Genomic DNA, 19,477 nt, shown 5'->3' with positions numbered 1-19,477 from the left:
TTTTGAGTCCGTGTTACAGTGAGGGAGTGAATAGAAGGATCTTTATTCATGTTTCTGTTCAAATTGCAGCTATTCACAAACAGCAACTCAGAGGCAAGAAATCATTTTATGTAACTTGATAATTTCAAGCGTGCCATCATCACATTATTTTTTTGTTAACTGAAGGCAGTAAAGATTTCCTAATAAATGAGTCACACTAGCATTATTGCTCTTATTTATATAACTGGAGATCTTGTAGTCTAATTCTGTTGGCCTTTACCTCTATGACTGTTTGAATTTTTGGTGGGGACTTTGTTTCTGTTTTAAAGCCACTTCATGATTACTCATTTTGTTTGTTTCCTGTACATATCCAGCCAGTCGTTCCTTCTTTCTTTAGGAGTGGAAGTAAAGCTTTATTACAACTTGCTTCTCTTAATTTGACAAAGCAAGTTTCAGTGAATATGGCCAGTTTCAACAAGTAAGTCTATGCAGAGCACTAAGTGCTGTATCCAGATTGACTATATGTTGAAAACTCAGTTACACTCCCTGAGGAAGATATAATTATTAAATCAGTTTTCAGAATAGTCACATATTAAGGAATAATTTCAATACTTGCAAACTCTTTTTAGTATGACTTCACTTTGTGATTTCTCCTGTGGTCAAAGTTTAGCTAATGTAGAAGATAAAACATTTATTCCAGTTTCTAGCCCATAGCAGAGACTTAAAGGTTATTCCATTTTGTAACTGGTCAAACTTGAAACTTTGCCTTCCTCAAACACTGCTGTGTTATACAGTATGAAATCTGATGCAATTCAACTGAATTTTTGGCCCATAATCCTTTTGAGACAGGATTACACAATGTATAATGCAGTAAGGCTTTGATATAGAGTAGGAAATTGAACCTTTTATGCAATATAAGTCTCAAGTGCTAGCAGAGTCTAGTTCTTTGTTCAAAGATAACTTTTTTGTTTCAATGTGAAGAAACTCTGACCAAGATCCAGGAGCTGGAGACGCAAGGAGCATAGAGCATAGAATTCAAGTATTGTGGAAGGTGGTAGCATCTGATGCATGGCATGATGAGACAGAGACAGGATGCCCCTACTGAATCAGGAGCAGGATTGCCATAATGGTCTGTCATGTACAGAATGTTTTAGCCGAACGGTAGCTCTGCCACTTGTAACAGAACAAGCAGCACAATAAGCCATTACCCATGTTTTGGGAGAAGGCTGCAACTTTCCATCAAGCCTAAAGAATGCTGTCTGTCTGCCTGCCAGCTGGCTGTTGTACTGGCTCTACTCTTTCTTGCCTTCAAATCCTAGATAACAACCATCTCATGCATGCTTATGTGTGGTGAGCAAGGATTCAACTTTGGTATTTCTGTAAAGGCCTTCTGAGCCGGGGCTTCTTCACAGTCAACACTGAGATGGCCGTGTTCTTTTGCAAGAATTGAGAGCTTACAGCAGTAGCACATCACCTGCCTTCTTAAGGTCACCATTTTGGGTCTTTCCTGCCGAGTCAGTTGGTGCTGTGTGTGGATGTCCCAACCTTTGTGATGGAGGTAGAGAACAGTCCTTCACTTTGGCTTCCTAAAGCAAGTCTGTTCTTGGGAAACTGAAACCCGTGAAGGCTTAAAGGAATAATTTACTTAAACTCTGTTAATCCAAAGTCGCTTGGTGGTTTTATATCTAAGAGAAAGGGTTTTTGTTTTAGCCTTTGAGGAACTTGAAACAGAGATTAGAATTACTGTTTAGTCTAAAAGGGAACAAAAACTATTATAGAGTTCTAGACCTTGATAAAATTTTTCTTATTTAGAAAAAATGTACTTGAGGCACAATTTGGCAGGCAAAATTATTAGTGAAAGACAGGCTGTTACAAAACTTTATCTTAAATTAAGTGGATGGTTGTGTTCACATTTTGGTCTGGCCATGACAAATCCTAAACTCTTGACTGATGGCTTATGGGTATGTAGTCATATGTATATTATTGCTGTACACCCCCCCCCCCACAGGCAGTAACCCAAGTGTGCAGATGAGATAACAGGAACATATAAATAAAGTGGTTGGCTAGTTGTCCTAATGTTCTTGAGTAAAACCTTGTTAAAATAATGCTGGTCAAACTTATGAATAGATCTGCTGTATCACTGATGACTTGCATTCAGCTGTGACGCGATACAGGTCACTGTGTAGGAAATTTGTGGCTGTGTTGTGTTTTGTTTTGTGTTGAGTCAACAACTTGAAATGCAAACCGAAAGCTCAAGTAAACGCTGCTGTCCCCTGATAGTTGTAGGATGCTTCCAGACTACCCTGTTCTAGGAGAAGGCGTTTGAGGCCTGTAGGGCTGTGCCACCTGGTCACTGGGGAGTGCACGGAGGTCTCTTCATGCCTGTGGGAGGGGGACATTGTAGTTGTCTGGTCTCTCAGCAGCACCACTGCACTGGAACTGCTGTTTTCTGGTGATGTTACAAGATAAAAGCAACATTTTCTCTGTTGTTCCTGCTTTGTGTGTCTGAATAGGTGATACCCTGTGCATCACACATGCCTATATAAATACTGCCAGAAGTGATGTTAAAGAAGAAATTGCCTTAGGACAAGTCCTGAGTCAGGACACCAGGGCAGGGCAGCAAGGGAGGCTGGATTGCACCTCTTTCTGAAGGCCTTGCCTTGTGCTTGATGGAAGTCACAGTGAGAGCCAAGGTGCTGAAATCAGTGGTGGTGTACTTGCACAAGCTCAGACTTCTCATATCCCCTGTTTTTTGATATCTTGGCATGCTGATGGAAGGGCTAGAAGGTGATTTAGAAGGCAAGGACCCTTCTTCTGCCAGGTCTTTACGATGTTAGTGGTGTGTCCTGAACTTGCCTTGCTGGTTCCTCACTCTTGCACAGAGTCCTGGGGACCTGCCTGGGGCTTGCTGATGTGAAAGGATGTGAAAATTACCTGATTTGGCTTCGTACTTAAACAATGGCAACAACAAAACCTCTTTTGTTTTCTTCCAGTTAGAGGGCAACTCTGCATTTATTTCTGTAGCAGCTGGGGAGCTGCTATTGTGCTACCCTTAAGTGATGTGAAACTTGCTAAAACAAGTTCAAATGGCAAGCACTTGCAGTAAGGGGAAGCTGCCTCTGCACTGATTTCCTGATTTGGCCATTCAAGCAGATAGCACATTGGCTGTAAAAGTCAGACAGACATGGTACATGGCTGCATGTCTGTGAAGGTGGCTGCCAAAAACTTTATTGTGGGTGTGTGGGGAAGGCTGTAGTAATCATGGAAAGGTTGTAAGTGCTGAAGCAGGAGTGGTATCTGTCTGTAGATGAGATTGAGTGAAATGTATACTTTTCTGTATCTTTATTTTGTTTGAGTTGAAGTGTATACTCGAAAGCTTCATTATCTGTTTTAAAACAGATTTGACTGGAAGGGAAAGCTTCACTGTCTGTTTCACTGGAAAGGTACATTTCAAGATCTGCTGTGTTTAGTGCCTTATTTTTGAGATAGCACCATCCTCAAACCAGTGGGAAGGAGTAAGGCTAAGTATATAGCAATGCTGTAACTGTAAATGGATTTATCTGGACATAATGTTAAGCCTTCTCAAAGATAGTCGTGCATTAAAATGTTAAATCATGCTGTTATCCCCCTTGTTTCTGTCTTCTTTTGGAAGCCTGAGGGGTTTTGGGTTCTTGCTTTGAATTTTACAGCCACAAACATGCTTATCATTGCCTAACAAATAATCACTTTTAGATTGTGAGCCTTCAGGGGCAAGGGTTGTCTGCCCACTCCCTGCTGGAGAGCCCTCAGTGCAGAGGTTAAATTGCAACTGGAGCATTTGGGTCAAATAGTAATATAAATTTACTAATAGTAAATATTTAAATTAGAGGCTGTATGGATCTGTCAGTGCTGGTGAATGGCAGCAAGCAACACAACAGAGCCTTACTGAACCTTTTTGCAGAGCTGAAAGTTTTCTTGTTAGAGCAGGAATGCTGCAATCTCAGTGAGGACAGCAAGTCTTTTGGAACATTCTTTCTGTCCTTAAGGCAACATTTTGAATGGGGTTTTGAGAAAATAAAGCATAAAAATGGAGGTGACCTGAACTCATCAGCAAAATTTCAAAACAACAGCCTCCAAAATATGTGTTGTAGTGCAATTCCTTTTTATGTTTAAGTACTGAAGTACACACCCTGAACCAATTATGGGACTAGATGGACTAAGCAAATAGCTTACCTCTTACAGAAAGCAGCTTAAGTTTAGAAGAGGAAAAAGAAGTATAGTAAACTTAAATAAATCCCTTTGAGGATAAATGCTTCAGCTGCAGGCATTTTTCCTGGCATGAAACCACTGGAGATTCAGCTATTGAAAGCTTGGCAGGAGTGCGGTAACATTAATAAGTCATCCTTCATCTGCTGATCAGAGTTTTACATGAGAAGTCATCGTTGTTACCCATCTGGCAGGATGTCTGAAGCGTAGGAGATCTCTGCTTGATAAAGTGCAGGTAGGGTTGGGAGCAGGCTCTCAGTAGTGTGGTGTGTGCCCAGGGTGGGGGAGACAGAACGGGGGGGTGTCAGAGGCTGCTTAGCTGTTACCTCGAGTAGTTTCTGTGATGTGGCTTGACAGCTAGCCCTTGGCTTGAGTGAGGAAGTATCCCCTTCTCTCTGGGGAGAAAAGAAGCTGTGTGAACACAGTTTGACTGTTGTCCCATAAAGAGTTGGAGAGAGTCTGTATTTGAAAAACTGAGGGTGCAGCCTATTTATTGAGCTATAAGCTAACCTTTTTATTTTTTTATCAAACCAGCATAGTGGGTAAAAGGAAAGGTGGAATTAAAGCATATTTTTTCATATCCTGATTCTCAGCTGCACTTGATGCACCTTCCCACTGCTCTTGCTACAGAAAAGATCTTGGCAGAAGCAGAGGAACTCTGATGTGCGAGTAGGAGGCTCCTGTTTACATGTTGCTTGTTGTGTCACTGGGGGGTTTTTTTGTGTGTATATACTTGTTTAATTTGCTTTTGTTGTTTTAATTTTTTAATTTATGTGACCTTTCCTAGGTTGCTTTTAATTAGTGGATGTAGTCAGTGTCACTGCAGATACTGGAAAATACAGTAGCTCCTATGTGTGCAAATCTTGTATGAAACTTCTGTTCAGTGTGTAACCCAGTGCAAGTCACCGTGTTTGCTGGCTGAAGAGATGAACCAGCTCACACAGGGAACAATAGAGTCTATTCTTTAGTTAAAGGAACTTTTTGTCTACTTTTGGCTCTAGATCTCCATGAGGATGCTGTAAATGTTCCAATGCAAGGTTGCTGACAATGTCCATTCAGAATAAAAAGAAGGGGAAAGTATTAATTGAAAATAATTTACTTTAGTTACCTGGTAAACCTGCTTCCATTCAGATGGGAATGCAGTTTAGAAATAAGTAAACCTAGACTTCTGGTGGAGAGGTCATTTTGCCCTTAAGAGGGGCTATGAAAATCTACAGCAAAGTGGACTTCAGCAACACATTTCTTTCTCTGTGACAGGCACTCCTTCCTATTCTTTAGGTATGTTTAGGGTGTGTAGTTAGAGCTACAAATATATCCTGTAATAAGATTTGTATCTTTACATTCTGTGGCTTAAAATCACCAAACTATCAGCTCTGTGTATGCCAAGTTCAATTTCTTACCACTTTGAAGTTGCTCTGGTTCCAAGTGAATCCAGAACAAGATGAGACAGAGACTGGCAGTGTGTGTGGCTGTGGATCAGAAAGGAGAATTTTTCAGAGGAATTGCATGAGTCGCTGAGTATCATCTCTATCTGAGATAAAACAATTGCATGTAACAAGCTTTATAGCCATGTGGACTTACTATTTAAATTTGCTTTTACATAAATAGCTCAGGATCCAAAACATTTTTAACTGTTCTGTTTTTCAGATTTCTAAACTAAAATGGAAATAAGTTTGGTATATTTTTTGCCTTTCCTTTTAATTTATTTTTTTAATTGTATTGCTAGAGTTTTTTAGTGATAAAAAGCAGCCTCTAGGGACTAGAGTTACCAGATGTGCTTTTATTTTGGTGCAGCTTGCTTTTGCAACTGGATAAATTCCCAAAGTGCTCTGGTTAGAAGTGCCAGATGTTTACTGTGTGTTCTTGTACTTCTGATAGTGGTCGTGAAAACACTGCAGAAACCTCACTGCCTAAAAGATAGGGGAACAGCATATTTAGAAATGGCAAAGAGATTAAATGTTTACACTTGAGCGCAAGCAACTGTACGGTGTAACTTTTAATTGCATTGTACGTCCATGTCAACCCAGGTTGAATCAACTTGCAGTAGCTTTCAGGTGTGTCTACACTTGAATAGAAATTCTTGGTGTTAAACTGGGAGTCTTACACACACAGGTTAGGCTGTCTTTTCAGTATTCCTGGTCTGGGTGTTTAGGGAATTCTGTGCAATGAGATACAAAATGTCCTCTCACTGTTCTTGCTCTAGGTAAAACAGAAAATGCTGTTGGAAATTTGATCACTCAGCCTTGGTGGTGTGACTTTGGTTGCTGGGGATGTGCTGCCTCAGATAAAAGAAGGATGAATTGGCATTGCATAAGTAACAGTGGTTGCAACAGCAGTGTAAGGTTGGGAGCGCATGTGCCGGGATACACTGAGGTGTGTTCTTTGCCTTCATCTGCAAGGTCCTTGCTACTCTGCTGGAGGATTTCTGTTCTGGCACTTGTGCCCCTCAAATGCCTGGGTGTTCGTGGGTGGTTACTTACAGGTATGAAAAGCATATAAGTTCAGTATTTACCCTGCTGGGGTTTAGCCTCATTAACCATCTGTTTTGGTTTCTTGTGTGTTGCCTTGCTGGGAGGTTTGTTTTATAACTATAAATCACATGTGATTAACTGACTTCAATTGTAACACATATAATACTGATCTCTTTACCAGCTATAGGGACCCATGAGAAGGGATGCTCATGGACCTCCCTCCAGACTTATTTCCTTCTCCCATCTCTTCTTTCATGCTCTTTCTGGTCTCTGCTGCTAACCTGTGAGAAGTAAAGATGGAGAAGTGTTGCTGAATGTTCAGCTTAGGGCCTCTCTGAAGTTTTCAAGGTCAAAAAGCAACAAGTTGTATTCTGAAAGATCCTTGGTGCCTTCACTGCCCTCTGAAGCCTGGGAATAAATGTCAGTGAAAACTGAAGCTTGGACTTTTGGTCAAAGCAGCTGTCTTGTAAGAGCATCTCAGGAGTACTGCAGTAGGCAGAGTGGGAAATTGCTAATTTTCTATGCTCTGTAGACACAGAGTTTGATGTGGCAAATACACAGTTAATTGTGTTAATAATCTTTGGGGGGATTTGGGGAGCTTTAATAGTGTTAATAATCCTTGAGTATTTTGGGGAGCTACTCGGAAATATAACATTGGGCTCCTGTTTGGGAAATCATCCTTAAACAGACCTCTCTGGTCATTTACAGCAAGGCAAGAATGAGGTAAGATTTGACAGTTTATTGTTAGGGAAATAATGGCTGCTAATACTGCTTTTTAAATATCACATTGATTACAAAACCATCTGTGTAGGAGTGATGTGTAGCACTAGACCTTCAAAGAGCTGGTAAACAAGGAAGATTCAATGTAAACACTTAAATAGCGGCATCCAAAAGTAAGTTAGAGTGTTATACAACCTGAAAAAGCCCAGCTTTGAAGGGCAGAACTTTTGAAGATTTTAAAAAAAGAAAAAAGTTTTTTTGTAGATTTCATTTTTGTAAGTGGTACCAATTTGACATTGATTAGGTAAAGAAACTTATTTTTTGTCTCCAACTTACTGAAGCCTAATATTTCTGTATGCAGTCTGAGAGAAATTAGATTTTGATAATTTTTCATTTAGCAAGTTACTGTCAGAGAGGTTTGTGTTGCTCTTGAAGGTGTTGATTCTTTAATTGGAGAATGTATTTGCAGACTGTATCAGAAATTATATGTTCCCTTTAAGGGAAAGTCCAAAATTATAGCTGTGCAATTTGGGCAGTGGGATGGGGGAACTGGGGATATGGATGATGTGGGAGTTTTTTGTTACATTGATTTTGTTTCTCAAATGATGAGTGTATGAGTAGTGCTAATGATTCCTCCTTAATCATTTAAGTGTGTTATCAAATAACAGCATCATATGTTTCTATATATATTTATCTAATGAGATTTAATTATAAATAAAAGCTATTGGAGAACTTACTTGAAATGTTTCTCTATAGGAAATCTCCTTTCAGCTTTGTGTTCATTCCTTTTCCCTTGTTCAGTTATCATCCATTATGGGATAGCCAAACAAAAATAAATCAACCTAGATCTTTCAGATTGATTTTAAAATGAGTAGATTTGGTTGCTGTCAAATGTTTAGGGAAGAGGGAATTCTTATCATTCTAATTTGGTGGAAAAATATAATGAAAGTCTTTTTCTATGAAGCTTTTTATGTTAAATCTATTTCTGATTTTTCAGAGACAGAAGCACCAATCAGGAAGTATCTGATAACATAAGCCACTCTCAGCCTTGCTTTCTGGTGTTAATGTTCTGCAGTACTTTTCCTCACTGAAGAAGTAGCAAAACACTTCATATGGTAGAGAAACACTATGAAAATGAATGTGTCAGCATGCTCAGAATGCATAAATTCATTCGTAGGCTTTTCTGTATGTCTTTATGCATAATTTCACAAGGGTTCTGGGGCTCCTTACACTTGATTCTTTGGAGAAGAAAAGAAAAAAAAGATAATGCCATCATTTTGACCTGTGCAGATTGTGTGTGGAACAACTGATATTTGCAGGGTCCTGGCTAACAGGAATCTCATAATCCATTCTTATCTCATTAATGTCTAATAGTCTGCCTTCAGAGGTAGAAAAGGGAAATAGAAACGGTTGGTGGAAAGAGACAACAAAATATACAGTGAAAATAAATTTAAACCTATGGTCACATGATCAAAAGCAAGCTAGCACAGCCTTTTAGTTATGGGAAAACTTAATTTCCTGTGGGAAGGGAGAAAACAATTTTGTTCATGGTAGCACTTTTTGTTTTCAGCTAGAAATGTTGAGGTTTTTTTAGAAAATTCTTTACCAGTTGCAGTGACAAGGCGAATTCAGGAATCTTTTTGTTTCCTGAAACAAAGTGGACTTGTTCGGAGTCTTGGGAACCTGAGAGTAAATTGAGTGGATCATATGCTGCAGTTCTTGTTTTATTTGTTTGTTTTGACTTTGAATTTGCTTTAACTTTAAATATGCTTTTAAGACAGGAGGGCCAGTGACTTACAGGACAGACAGTTTTTATCTGTGAGTACAGGAAGAAGTAGGATGTAAATAAACATTAGTGACATACCAGTCTGCTGCTTCCTTTTCCGCTAACTTCTGTATTTAAGCTAGAAGAGTTTCTTAGGAAATATCCCCAATATGTCCATTTTGTATTTCAGCATTTATAGCCTGAAATATGTCAGAAATTCACCAAGTTAATCACATTCCGAGCTCTTTCTATTGTAATTTTCCTTTCAAACTAATGAAATTATTACAGTTTTTAGGAATGATTTATGAAATTAGTTGCTACCCTTGCTGATTTAACATGAGCATGTAACAATTTTATTGTCATTGTTAATTTTTTCCTCTTGACATTCCATTCCCACTGTAACTTGTATAACTGCAAAATGAACAAAGTGGGTTTAATTCTACAGGTCCAGGTCAAACTACCACACTGCTTTTAGAATTTCAAGTTTTTCCACCTGAAATCTTAGAAGGTAGCAAGAAACAGCTGTGCTTAGAACAGTTGCATTTATTTAGGCTAGAGATTTTTTTTTTTGTTTCTTTTTGTTCAGGAGAGAGCATACACCCAGTAGATAGAAAGTTAATGGATGGAGCTTGGAGAAGTTAATGTTATGCTAGAACATCATCCAAGTTACAGAACTGGAGACAAAGGGGTTGGGAGGAAAAGATTATTTGTTAAAATTAAAAGTCCTTGTGTAGCTGTGCAGCCCTAAGGATCATAGGCTGCAATAGGCTTGAATTAAAATCTGTGCTTATTAAAACTAAACTAAATATAGTATTTTAAAAAGGAGGCTATCCATAAAGTCCATGTTGGGAATTAAAAAATATTTCTCTTCAAGAACCACAGTTTTCTAGTTTGAGTATCTTGGGATCTTGGTTTGTCAAGACCCCATGTTCTGCTGAGCCTCAGGGTCCATTTGGTGCCTTGCAAGCCCTGAAAAGGGCTGAAATAAATGCATGTTTTCACCGTGAGACATCAGAAATTTTAACATTTCAGTTTGAGCTACCTGCTTACAGAGTTCTTCTGTATCAGGGTTGGGAGTAGACCGTGCACTAGTCTTGGGGGGGCCACCTGTGGCAGGGTGTTGCAGGCTCTGCCTGCCAGACACAGACTGGCATTTGCATCCTTTTTTTCTTTCTTTTTTCCTTATTTCTGTGTTATCATTGCAGCTTAAATTGAAACCCAAACCCCAGTCTGGCACTTCTAAAATAAGAGTTGAAAATTTGTGATGAAAATACGATCTACCTACTCCAAGGAATATTCCGGACATCAGGGTTTAAAAGCAGGTTTAAAAAACTTTGAATAGTTTAAATTCAGCTGTGGAATAAAGAAAACCCAAACTCATTATGATACAGTACAGACCCGTTGCTCTGAGTACCTCTTAATAGTTTGATTTTTAAGCATGTGCAGAAATATAATAAAAGTTAACTTATATGGTTATTAGTTTAATAAAATCAAACATCACTACATGTAATGATGGATTTAAGAGAGAAGATATCAGATTTATTTGCAGCCTGTCAGAATGTGTCTTATACTGTGTGTAGGTTTATAGTTTTTCATTTTGGTTTTAAAGACTCAGAGCATTTAAACATTTTAGACATGTGAAGACAGAAACCTGTTTTCAGCTCTTGGAATTGATTTTTGCCAGCTAGAGAAAGGTCTGCCTGTCTTTTATGAAACACAGTGTTAGTAATGCCACAGAGGAGGTTTTTGTGTTTTATAATTGCTAATCTCTGCCAAAACAGCAGCTCTTCTGTGAGTATCAGTAACTTGAAAGAAAAGACATGTTGAGAACATTGAATGTGGTACTTCTTGGTGTAAAGCTCCTGTTACACCATGCTGCCTACTGCCTTACAAAGAGGATCACACAGGCTCTGTTGTGTCTCCTAACCTTTTTGGAAATCATTTTGTTTGTGCAAGACAGAGGTCTGGTAGAGGCGATTTTAAGCTTTAGATTTTTTTTTTTTATTGTTCTTTCTAAGTCTTTAGCTGGAACCACTTTGTGCTTTGTTATTTCTGTCCATTATTTCACTTGTTTAGAGCGGCTATGTCTGCACTGCTTGGGTTTCAGTGCTTTATCCATGTGTTCTCATGGCAGAAGCAAAAAAATCACCTTTATTCTGTGAAAGGAATTCTGCAGGCTGTGCCCCAAACCGCAAAGTAACTTCCCACGTAATTAGCTAGTGCAAAGTTGAGGGAAAGGCTAGCCCCAGAGGAACATGCAGTAGCAGCTACCCATGTTTGTTAGAGCAGTCAACTCATTCCTCCTCCCCATCCTGCTTGCCCTCCTCTCCCTGGACATGGCATAGCTGTGTGAGCAGCTGGTGTGTGCAGGACGTGCCCTTGTTATGCGTTTGGCTTTTTGCTCTCCTGCTGAACTACTGCACTAGTAACCAGTGGGTGAGAAGTTCTTGTGGCAGCCAGTGTAGGTGAGACCACAGCAAAAACAGTCTGCAGACTGAGACTATCCCTTCCAAAGAGCTTCCTAGGAAAAAAAATCCGTGCAGGGAAAAAAGTCACCTCTGCTGCTGTTTTGTGGTTCTCCTGTCCTGAGCAGGTGACAACTGGGTCTTAGGAGTTTGGAGGATCCTTTATATCTATCTGTTCACACTAGCACAAATGACTAATGCTGTTCATTTGCACACTGTTATTTAAATGTTGAAGATAACAATTCTAGGGCAAGCAGTCATGCTGTGACTCAGTGTAGGTAAGCACTGGGAGACATTAAAGGAGTTGGGAGTTTGTAGCTAACTCCCAAGTAAGGCACTGCAAGGCTTTGATAGCTGTAGGGTGTGTTACTGGTCTGTGCTTCAGCACTTTCTACAGCAACTACAGCCCTGGGGAGGTGTGTGGGAAAAGGCTCAGGAACCACGCTGCTGGGAGGAGGCTCTTGTGGAGCTGGGAGAACTGTAAGACCTCAACAGCTTGTATTACTGATGAGGGGGGAATATTTGCCGTTCATTTCCCCACTGGAAAGTAAAGTGAGAGCTGGAAGCTCCTTCTGCTGGTTCCCTGAGAAACTGAGCCCTAACTTCTAAGTTTTGGCAACTGCGCCAAGAGCACCAACGGAGATGAGTGCTGCAGTGAGATAAAGCCCTCTCCTATCTGGCTGCTTTCACCAGATCCCAGGCTTGGTATGCAAAAGTGGTAAAAGCTTCTGGGAGCAGAGTGTGGGAGGCTGGGTCCAGGATCCCTCTCTGTGTTGGAGGAGATGCTTTCATCGTGAGCTCCATGCCAGTAAAGAGGACCGCTGGCCTTTCCCACAGACAAGGATACGGGAGCTGCTTGCACTGGTGGGAAGGAGGGGTGTTCATGCATGCCTTTGGCCATATAGGCGGAGGCTGATACTTGGGTTCTGCATATAGAAATGTCTGGTTTCTAGAAATAATTATCATGTTGTATGTACATTGCCTGTGACACTCTTTTAGGGTGTGTAAGGTGCAGCTCTGTATGAACTGGTATGCTGCAAGTTAAAAATAATAAATCTAATATATCTTAGTACTGTCTGCTTTGATCTCCTTGTGCTCTGCTAAGCCCTTCTTCTCCCGAGCAAAGGGGGCTGGACTCTTTGATAATGTACATCCTGTCTTCTTCCCTGTTGCATGTGTGTACATAAGCTAGATATTTTTCTTTAGAAGTGACAAATTTGGGTCATAAGTTCAGCAGTTAAAATGATGATTTTACCACATCCTGCTTGCACAGGAAGCTTATTTTTTTAAAAAGCTGATAAGTTGAGTTCTCTATATTTTGTCAAAACAAAAAGCAAAGTAATCAATTTAAAGCTGCAAAGATGTTTGGATTCTCACATGATCAGTTTGCTGCTTTGACTCACAGTGCATATGTTTAACATAAAGTGAAAGCCTTGCAGTCTGCTCCTGTGCTACCTGCACTAACCAGCTTCCTATGATCACTGGGCTGTGATGATAATCTGAAAAAATGTTTTCCCCATTATGTTAAGAGAAAGTTGTGGGTTTTTTTTCCTTGTTAGCTGGGTTGAATTTAATTGGAGGAGAAAAATGCATACAGTACCATTTGATGCAATCATAGAATCATAGAATGGTTTGGATTGGAAGGGACCTTAAGATGATCTAGTTCCAACGCTCCAGGCATGGGCAGGGATGTCACTCACTAGATCAGGTTGTTCAGGGCTCCATCCAACTCAAGTATGCTACTCAAGTAGCCATTTTTACAGAACTGAATTTTGTGCAGCATAGTCTGTCATTGCATTTCTTGTTATTAATACATATCAGCTACAGCATTTTACTTTTCACATACTATAATCTCACCAGTCAACAATGCTGATTTTGTCTTTGTTCTCTTGTAGGAATGTTTACCCTTGCAGAAGTTGCATCGCTCAATGACATCCAGCCAACTTACCGTATCTTGAAACCATGGTGGGATGTATTTATGGATTATCTTGCTGTTGTTATGTTAATGGTTGCCATTTTTGCTGGAACCATGCAGCTGACAAAGGACCAGGTGGTCTGCTTGCCAGTTTTGCAGTCTACTGTAAATTCAAAAGTGCAGCCTGATACATCAGGAAAGGCTGACTTTACCACTGTTGAAACAACCACTGGTCAAGGAGAAGAAGCATCAATGAGAACTGTTTCCTTTGAAAGTACTACTGTAAGACCTGACATTTTTCTGAGCGGAGCTACCTCTTCTCAGTATCAATCCACTGAATCAGGTCAGGAGCTGAAGAAGGAGCAGAAAGATTCCTCAGGCCGTAAAACAAATTTGGATTTTCAGCAGTACATATTTATTAACCAGATGTGCTATCATTTGGCTCTTCCGTGGTACTCAAAGTATTTTCCCTATCTTGTTCTCATCCATACTATCATTTTGATAGTCAGTAGCAATTTTTGGTTCAAGTATCCCAAGACTTGCTCAAAAATTGAGCATTTTGTGTCTATATTGGGGAAGTGTTTTGAGTCCCCTTGGACTACAAAAGCATTGTCCGAAACGGCATGTGAGGACTCCGAGGAGAACAAACAGAGGTTAACTGGTGCCCAGTCCCTGCCCAAGTATGTTTCCACTAGCAGTGATGAAGGAAGCCCAAGTGCTAGCACTCCCATGATAACCAAATCTGGCTTCAAATTTTCAGCTGACAAGCCGATGATTGAGATTCCCAGCGTCACGATTTTAGATAAGAAAGATGGAGAACAAGCCAAAGCACTGTTTGAGAAAGTCCGTAAGTTCCGGGCTCACGTGGAAGACAGTGATCTGATTTATAAGCTCTATGTTGGCCAGACTGTCATCAAGACTGTCAAGTTCATATTTATACTCTGCTATACTGCGAACTTTGTCAACACCATTAGTTTTGAACACATTTGCAACCCGAAAGTGGAACATCTGATTGGCTACACGCAGTTTGAATGTACACACAATATGGCTTATATGTTGAAGAAGCTGCTTATCAGCTACATTTCCCTCATTTGTGTGTATGGTTTTATCTGCCTCTACACGCTTTTCTGGCTGGTCCGAATACCTTTAAAAGAATATTCTTTTGAAAAGGTCAGAGAAGAGAGTAGCTTCAGTGATATCCCTGATGTCAAAAATGATTTTGCATTTCTCTTGCACATGGTAGATCAGTATGACCAGCTGTATTCTAAGCGATTTGGTGTCTTTTTGTCAGAGGTGAGCGAGAACAAACTACGCGGCATTAGTTTAAACCACGAATGGACTTACGAAAAGCTTCGGCAACACGTTTCCCGCAATGCCCAGGACAAGCAGGAGCTGCACCTCTTCATGCTGTCGGGGGTCCCGGATGCAGTGTTTGATCTGACGGATCTGGATGTGTTGAAACTGGAGCTGATTCCTGAAGCAAAAATTACAGCCAAAATTTCCCAGATGACAAATCTTCAGGAGCTTCATCTGTACCACTGCCCCGCAAAGGTCGAGCAGACGGCCTTCAGCTTCCTCCGGGACCACTTGAGATGCCTTCATGTGAAATTCACAGATGTTGCAGAAATTCCTGCGTGGGTGTATTTGCTCAAAACCCTCCGTGAATTGTACTTGATAGGCAACTTGAACTCTGAAAACAATAAAATGATAGGGCTTGAATCTCTTAGAGAGTTGAGACACCTTAAAATTCTCCACGTGAAGAGCAATTTGACCAAAATTCCCCCCAATATCACAGATGTAGCACCACATCTGACAAAACTAGTCATTCATAATGATGGCACTAAGCTTGTGGTACTCAATAGCCTTAAGAAAATGACTAATGTTGCGGAGTTGGAACTGCAGAACTGTGAACTGGAGAGAATTCCCCATGCCATCTTCAGTCTTTCTAACTTACAGGAACTGGATTTAAAGTCAAATAGCATACGCACAATTGAAGAAATCATCAGTTTCCAGCATTTAAAAAGACTGACTTGTTTAAAGCTGTGGCACAATAAAATAGTTAGCATTCCTTCCTCCATTACCCACATAAAGAATTTGGAGTCTCTTTATCTCTCAAATAACAAACTCGAAACCTTACCTGCCGCAGTGTTCAGTTTACAGAAACTTAGGTGTTTAGATGTAAGCTTCAACTCAATTGCGGTGATTCCAGTGGAAATAGGTTTGCTTCAAAATCTTCAGCATTTTCACATCACAGGAAACAAAGTCGACGTTTTGCCAAAACAGTTGTTTAAATGTGTTAAATTGAGGACTTTGAGTCTGGGACAAAACTGTATTACCTCAATCCCAGATAAAGTAAGCCAGCTGTTGCAGCTGACTTACCTGGAACTGAAGGGAAACTGCTTGGACCGTCTGCCAGTTACGCTGGGGCAGTGTCAGCTTCTCAGGAAAAGTGGGCTCGTAGTGGAAGATCACCTCTTTGATGCTTTGCCCTCAGAAGTTAAGGAGGTGTTGAATCAAGACACAAGCATTCCCTTTGCTAATGGGATTTAGACGGAGGTGAAATGCTCTGATAGCTGACTTCCAAATGGCAGATGCTAAAAAGTACAGCAGTTGTGAGACATGTGTTTTAGAAAGCAGAATTCGTTGGAAGGCAGGACTGCTAGCAGGATTAGAAGAGGTATAACTGAGTGTTCAATGTTTGCAGTGTTTCAAAAGATCATTTCCAAAATTTTTGAGAGGATAAAGAACCTTAATAATCTCAATTCTTTTTTCCTTAAATTGTTTGTAACTTGGATGCTGCCGCTTTTGAATGTTTACAAATTTGCTTGCCTGCTTAAAGTTAATGATTAAATTGATGACCTTTTCTTACTATGCAAGTTATTCCTTAAGGTCTGGTTTTATTTTAGTGCATTATGGGGAGGAAAACCAAGGCTAAATGTTGTGTATGGTATGTGTCTAACAGCACTTGAAGCACACACTGAATTGTGTTGTTAGTGTTTAGCCATCCTTGGCAAATAAAAACAGTTTGGCTGTGATTTGAACTGCACCGGAACCACCATTTCCCTCCATTAAGGTATGTGGTTTCATAGAATTATAGAATTGTTCAGGTTGGCGAAGACTTTTAAGTTCATCAGGTTCAACCATTAACCTAACACTGCCAAATCCACCACTAAACCATGTCCCTAAAACCCACGTCTGTGCTTTTTTTGAGTGCTTCTGGGGCTGGTGATTCCACCTCTTCTCTGGGCAGCCTGTTCCAATGCTTGACCACTCTTTCAGTGAAGAAATTTTTCCTAATAATCTAAACCTTCCCTGGCACAACTTGAGCCTGTGTCCTCCTGGCCTGTTGCTTCTGGGAGAAAAGACTGACCCCCACCTCACTCCAACCTCCTTTCAGGTAGTTGTAGGGAGCAATAAAATCCCTTCCAAGCCTCATTTTCTCCAGACTAAATACCCCAGCTCCCTCGGCTGCTCCTCATTAAGACCTGTGCTCCAGACCCTTCAGCAGCTCCAAGGCCCTTCTCTGGACATGCTCCAGTACCTCAATGGTTTGTGTCATTCTTCATCCTCAAGGCCTCATGTTGTTGGGTGAGATTCCTTCTGTGGTCTGGTGTGTTGCTCCTTTACTCAAGCAAAGACTGGTCACCTTCCTGCAACTGATCTCCCCCTCAGATTCCATAACTCCTCTGTCCTATGCAGCAGTGGGTGGTAAAAGGGAGAATACAGCCACTTGGCATTCAAGTTGTGGATAGTTTTGAGAGTTGAACTGTTTTTTGCAAGGTGACTTGGAAAGTCATTAAACACCAAGTGACTTTGGTGCTCATATTTTGCTCCTCTGAGTTTTCATCTGGGAAACTCGAGGTGTTTTATGAGTTGATTGGGTTTTTTTCATAGCCCTTGATTAGGATCTGGGCTGTCTTTCATTTACTGGACTAATGACAGACATAAGATTTTTGATTTACTCAAACATGATTAAGTTTTATCACCTGTTGTGGTGTCTTCCACACCTGGACTTTACCATAAGAGCACCCTTCTCCCCACCCCAGCCCAAGTAATTTGATGTCTTTGAACACTTACACACTGTTAGCAAACCCTAACTGTGTGCCAGATCAGTCATCAAATAAAGAAAAAAACAGACAGCAGTGAGTGTGGGATTTTTGTTGGGTTTTTTTTTTTAAATGTTGTTTTTTTAACTTGAGTTTGCATTGCCAGAACCATTAGAGAAATATAATCCATTAAATCTGCAAAATCATCAGTTGTAAATCTCGGTCATTTACATTCCATGTGTGCAGAAAAGAAGTACTATGCTGGGAGATGATTGCATGATTACTCATGGTTTAAACACAATTCCCTATTGTAGTGTGGTCAGGACTGAACTAGTCTGTAGTTTAAGGGACTGTTCTTCTCACAGAAATCCTCATGCACAGTGATTTCTACTGTAACTTCACCAGAGCTGCCCTGACTCACACCACTATTAATGAGGGGATAGTTTAGGCCTAGAGGCATTGAGCAGGCAGGAACATTTCAAATACTGCTCTTAGGAGTCTTGCACATTTTATTGTTAATAATTTACTGTTAGTCATACTGGGAGGACTGTTCTCAGCTGTAGGTAGCAGTCTCTGAATACATACCTGCACCGTATGTTTATGTATATCAGAAGACCAGTTTATGAATAGTGGTTTTCCTACTTCTCATGGGGATATGGTCTGTTTTCCACTTGCCAGCAGGTAGTAAACTTGGGATGTTGACAGTTTTACAACACCAAGTCACAGGTTAGGCAGAATACTTGCAGTTACTGATCTGTCCTCCACTGAGAAACTTAGTGCTAATCCTCATATATTTTTTTTTTAAGTAGAAGTTAAGGCTGCAATGGGTTATTTTTTTTTAAGAAACTCTTTAATTTGTTTATTTTTTGCACATAGATCACTTTAAAATTGCTGGACTATTGACTCTTTAGAAAAACTGTGGAATATACTATTGGTGTATGCTTTGTATTTGTTGTTGAGTGTAATTTCAGCTTCCAAGAAATTGTGTGTAGGAGGGAGGAAGAGTTGGAGGATGGCAAAATAATTAAAATATTTAGAAAAATAGTTCTATTTATCATCCGTTTTTCCTTTTCTGAAATAGAAGAGTCACGCAGAATGTGGCTGTGTATCGATCTAGCTTTTAAAAGCTTTTTTTGGTGTTTCTGATTCTCCTACTGACCCTGTTGATGTTCAGAAAATAAACCTGTGTCTTTCATATGAGTATGGTATACTCAAAAATAAACCTGTGTCCACTTAATGAATATGTTATACATAATTTAGACCATTGTTTTGACTAGTTATTAGCCAACTGTACTTCTTTAGACAAGTTCCTCCAAAATAAGTGTATGTTAAAGTTAATTTCAGGCTTCTAATGCTTGCTCAGCATAAACTCCATTATTGTTTTTAGGAAATCTTTCTCAGAGGGAGGAGGAACTGCCCATAATCCCCATGTTACCTCCCCCCAGTCCTTCCTCCTCTCTGTGACTGTTTATAATGTTCCTATTTCCTGCGTGTCAACTGACACAGTCTTGCTTTTACAGTCTTGGAAGTTCATCTCTTTTCCATGTAAGGCATGTAAAATATATTTTGCATTTCTATTTGATTTAATAAATAAGATGTTTATATCTTCCTCTAATCTATTTTTTTAATGGGTGAGAAGTGTGTTTGCATAGTAAAAGCTCTGTACCTTATGCTGAATTCGTTCTGTGGTGCCTGTAATCTAAGAAGGAAAAGGTATGAGTTACTGCTCCTAGTAAATCCTGCAGGTATGGTTTCTAACTAACATACAGTACTTCAGCATAATTTTTCTCTTTTTTTTCCATATGTACAATCTACATGACCTACCACTGTTTTAATTTGGCTAATGGAGTTTTCAGAACGTATGTATGGCC

General features: G+C 40.0%; 1 protein-coding gene across 8 annotated transcripts in view; it reads left to right on the top strand.

Moving 5' to 3' along the window:
- Positions 1-19,215, top strand: part of LRRC8D (leucine rich repeat containing 8 VRAC subunit D) — a 58,761-nt gene extending 39,546 nt beyond the window's left edge. For 7 of the 8 annotated variants that reach the window (XM_064664780.1, XM_064664781.1, XM_064664779.1 and 4 more), the window contains one exon: positions 13,541-19,215. In XM_064664780.1, coding sequence (XP_064520850.1) covers positions 13,543-16,110 — 2,568 coding nt within the window. In that variant the 5' untranslated portion in view covers positions 13,541-13,542 and the 3' untranslated portion in view covers positions 16,111-19,215. Of the gene's footprint in view, positions 1-1,009; positions 1,031-13,540 lie in introns of those variants that run through there. The other variant, XM_064664786.1, reaches the window with a different exon arrangement.
- Positions 19,216-19,477: the final 262 nt, after the last annotated feature.

The sequence above is a fragment of the Pseudopipra pipra genome, chromosome 9 (assembly GCF_036250125.1).
Source record: "Pseudopipra pipra isolate bDixPip1 chromosome 9, bDixPip1.hap1, whole genome shotgun sequence".
In the NCBI taxonomy this organism is placed as follows: Eukaryota; Metazoa; Chordata; class Aves; order Passeriformes; family Pipridae; genus Pseudopipra; species Pseudopipra pipra.
This window is presented reverse-complemented; position numbering and strand designations above follow the sequence as displayed.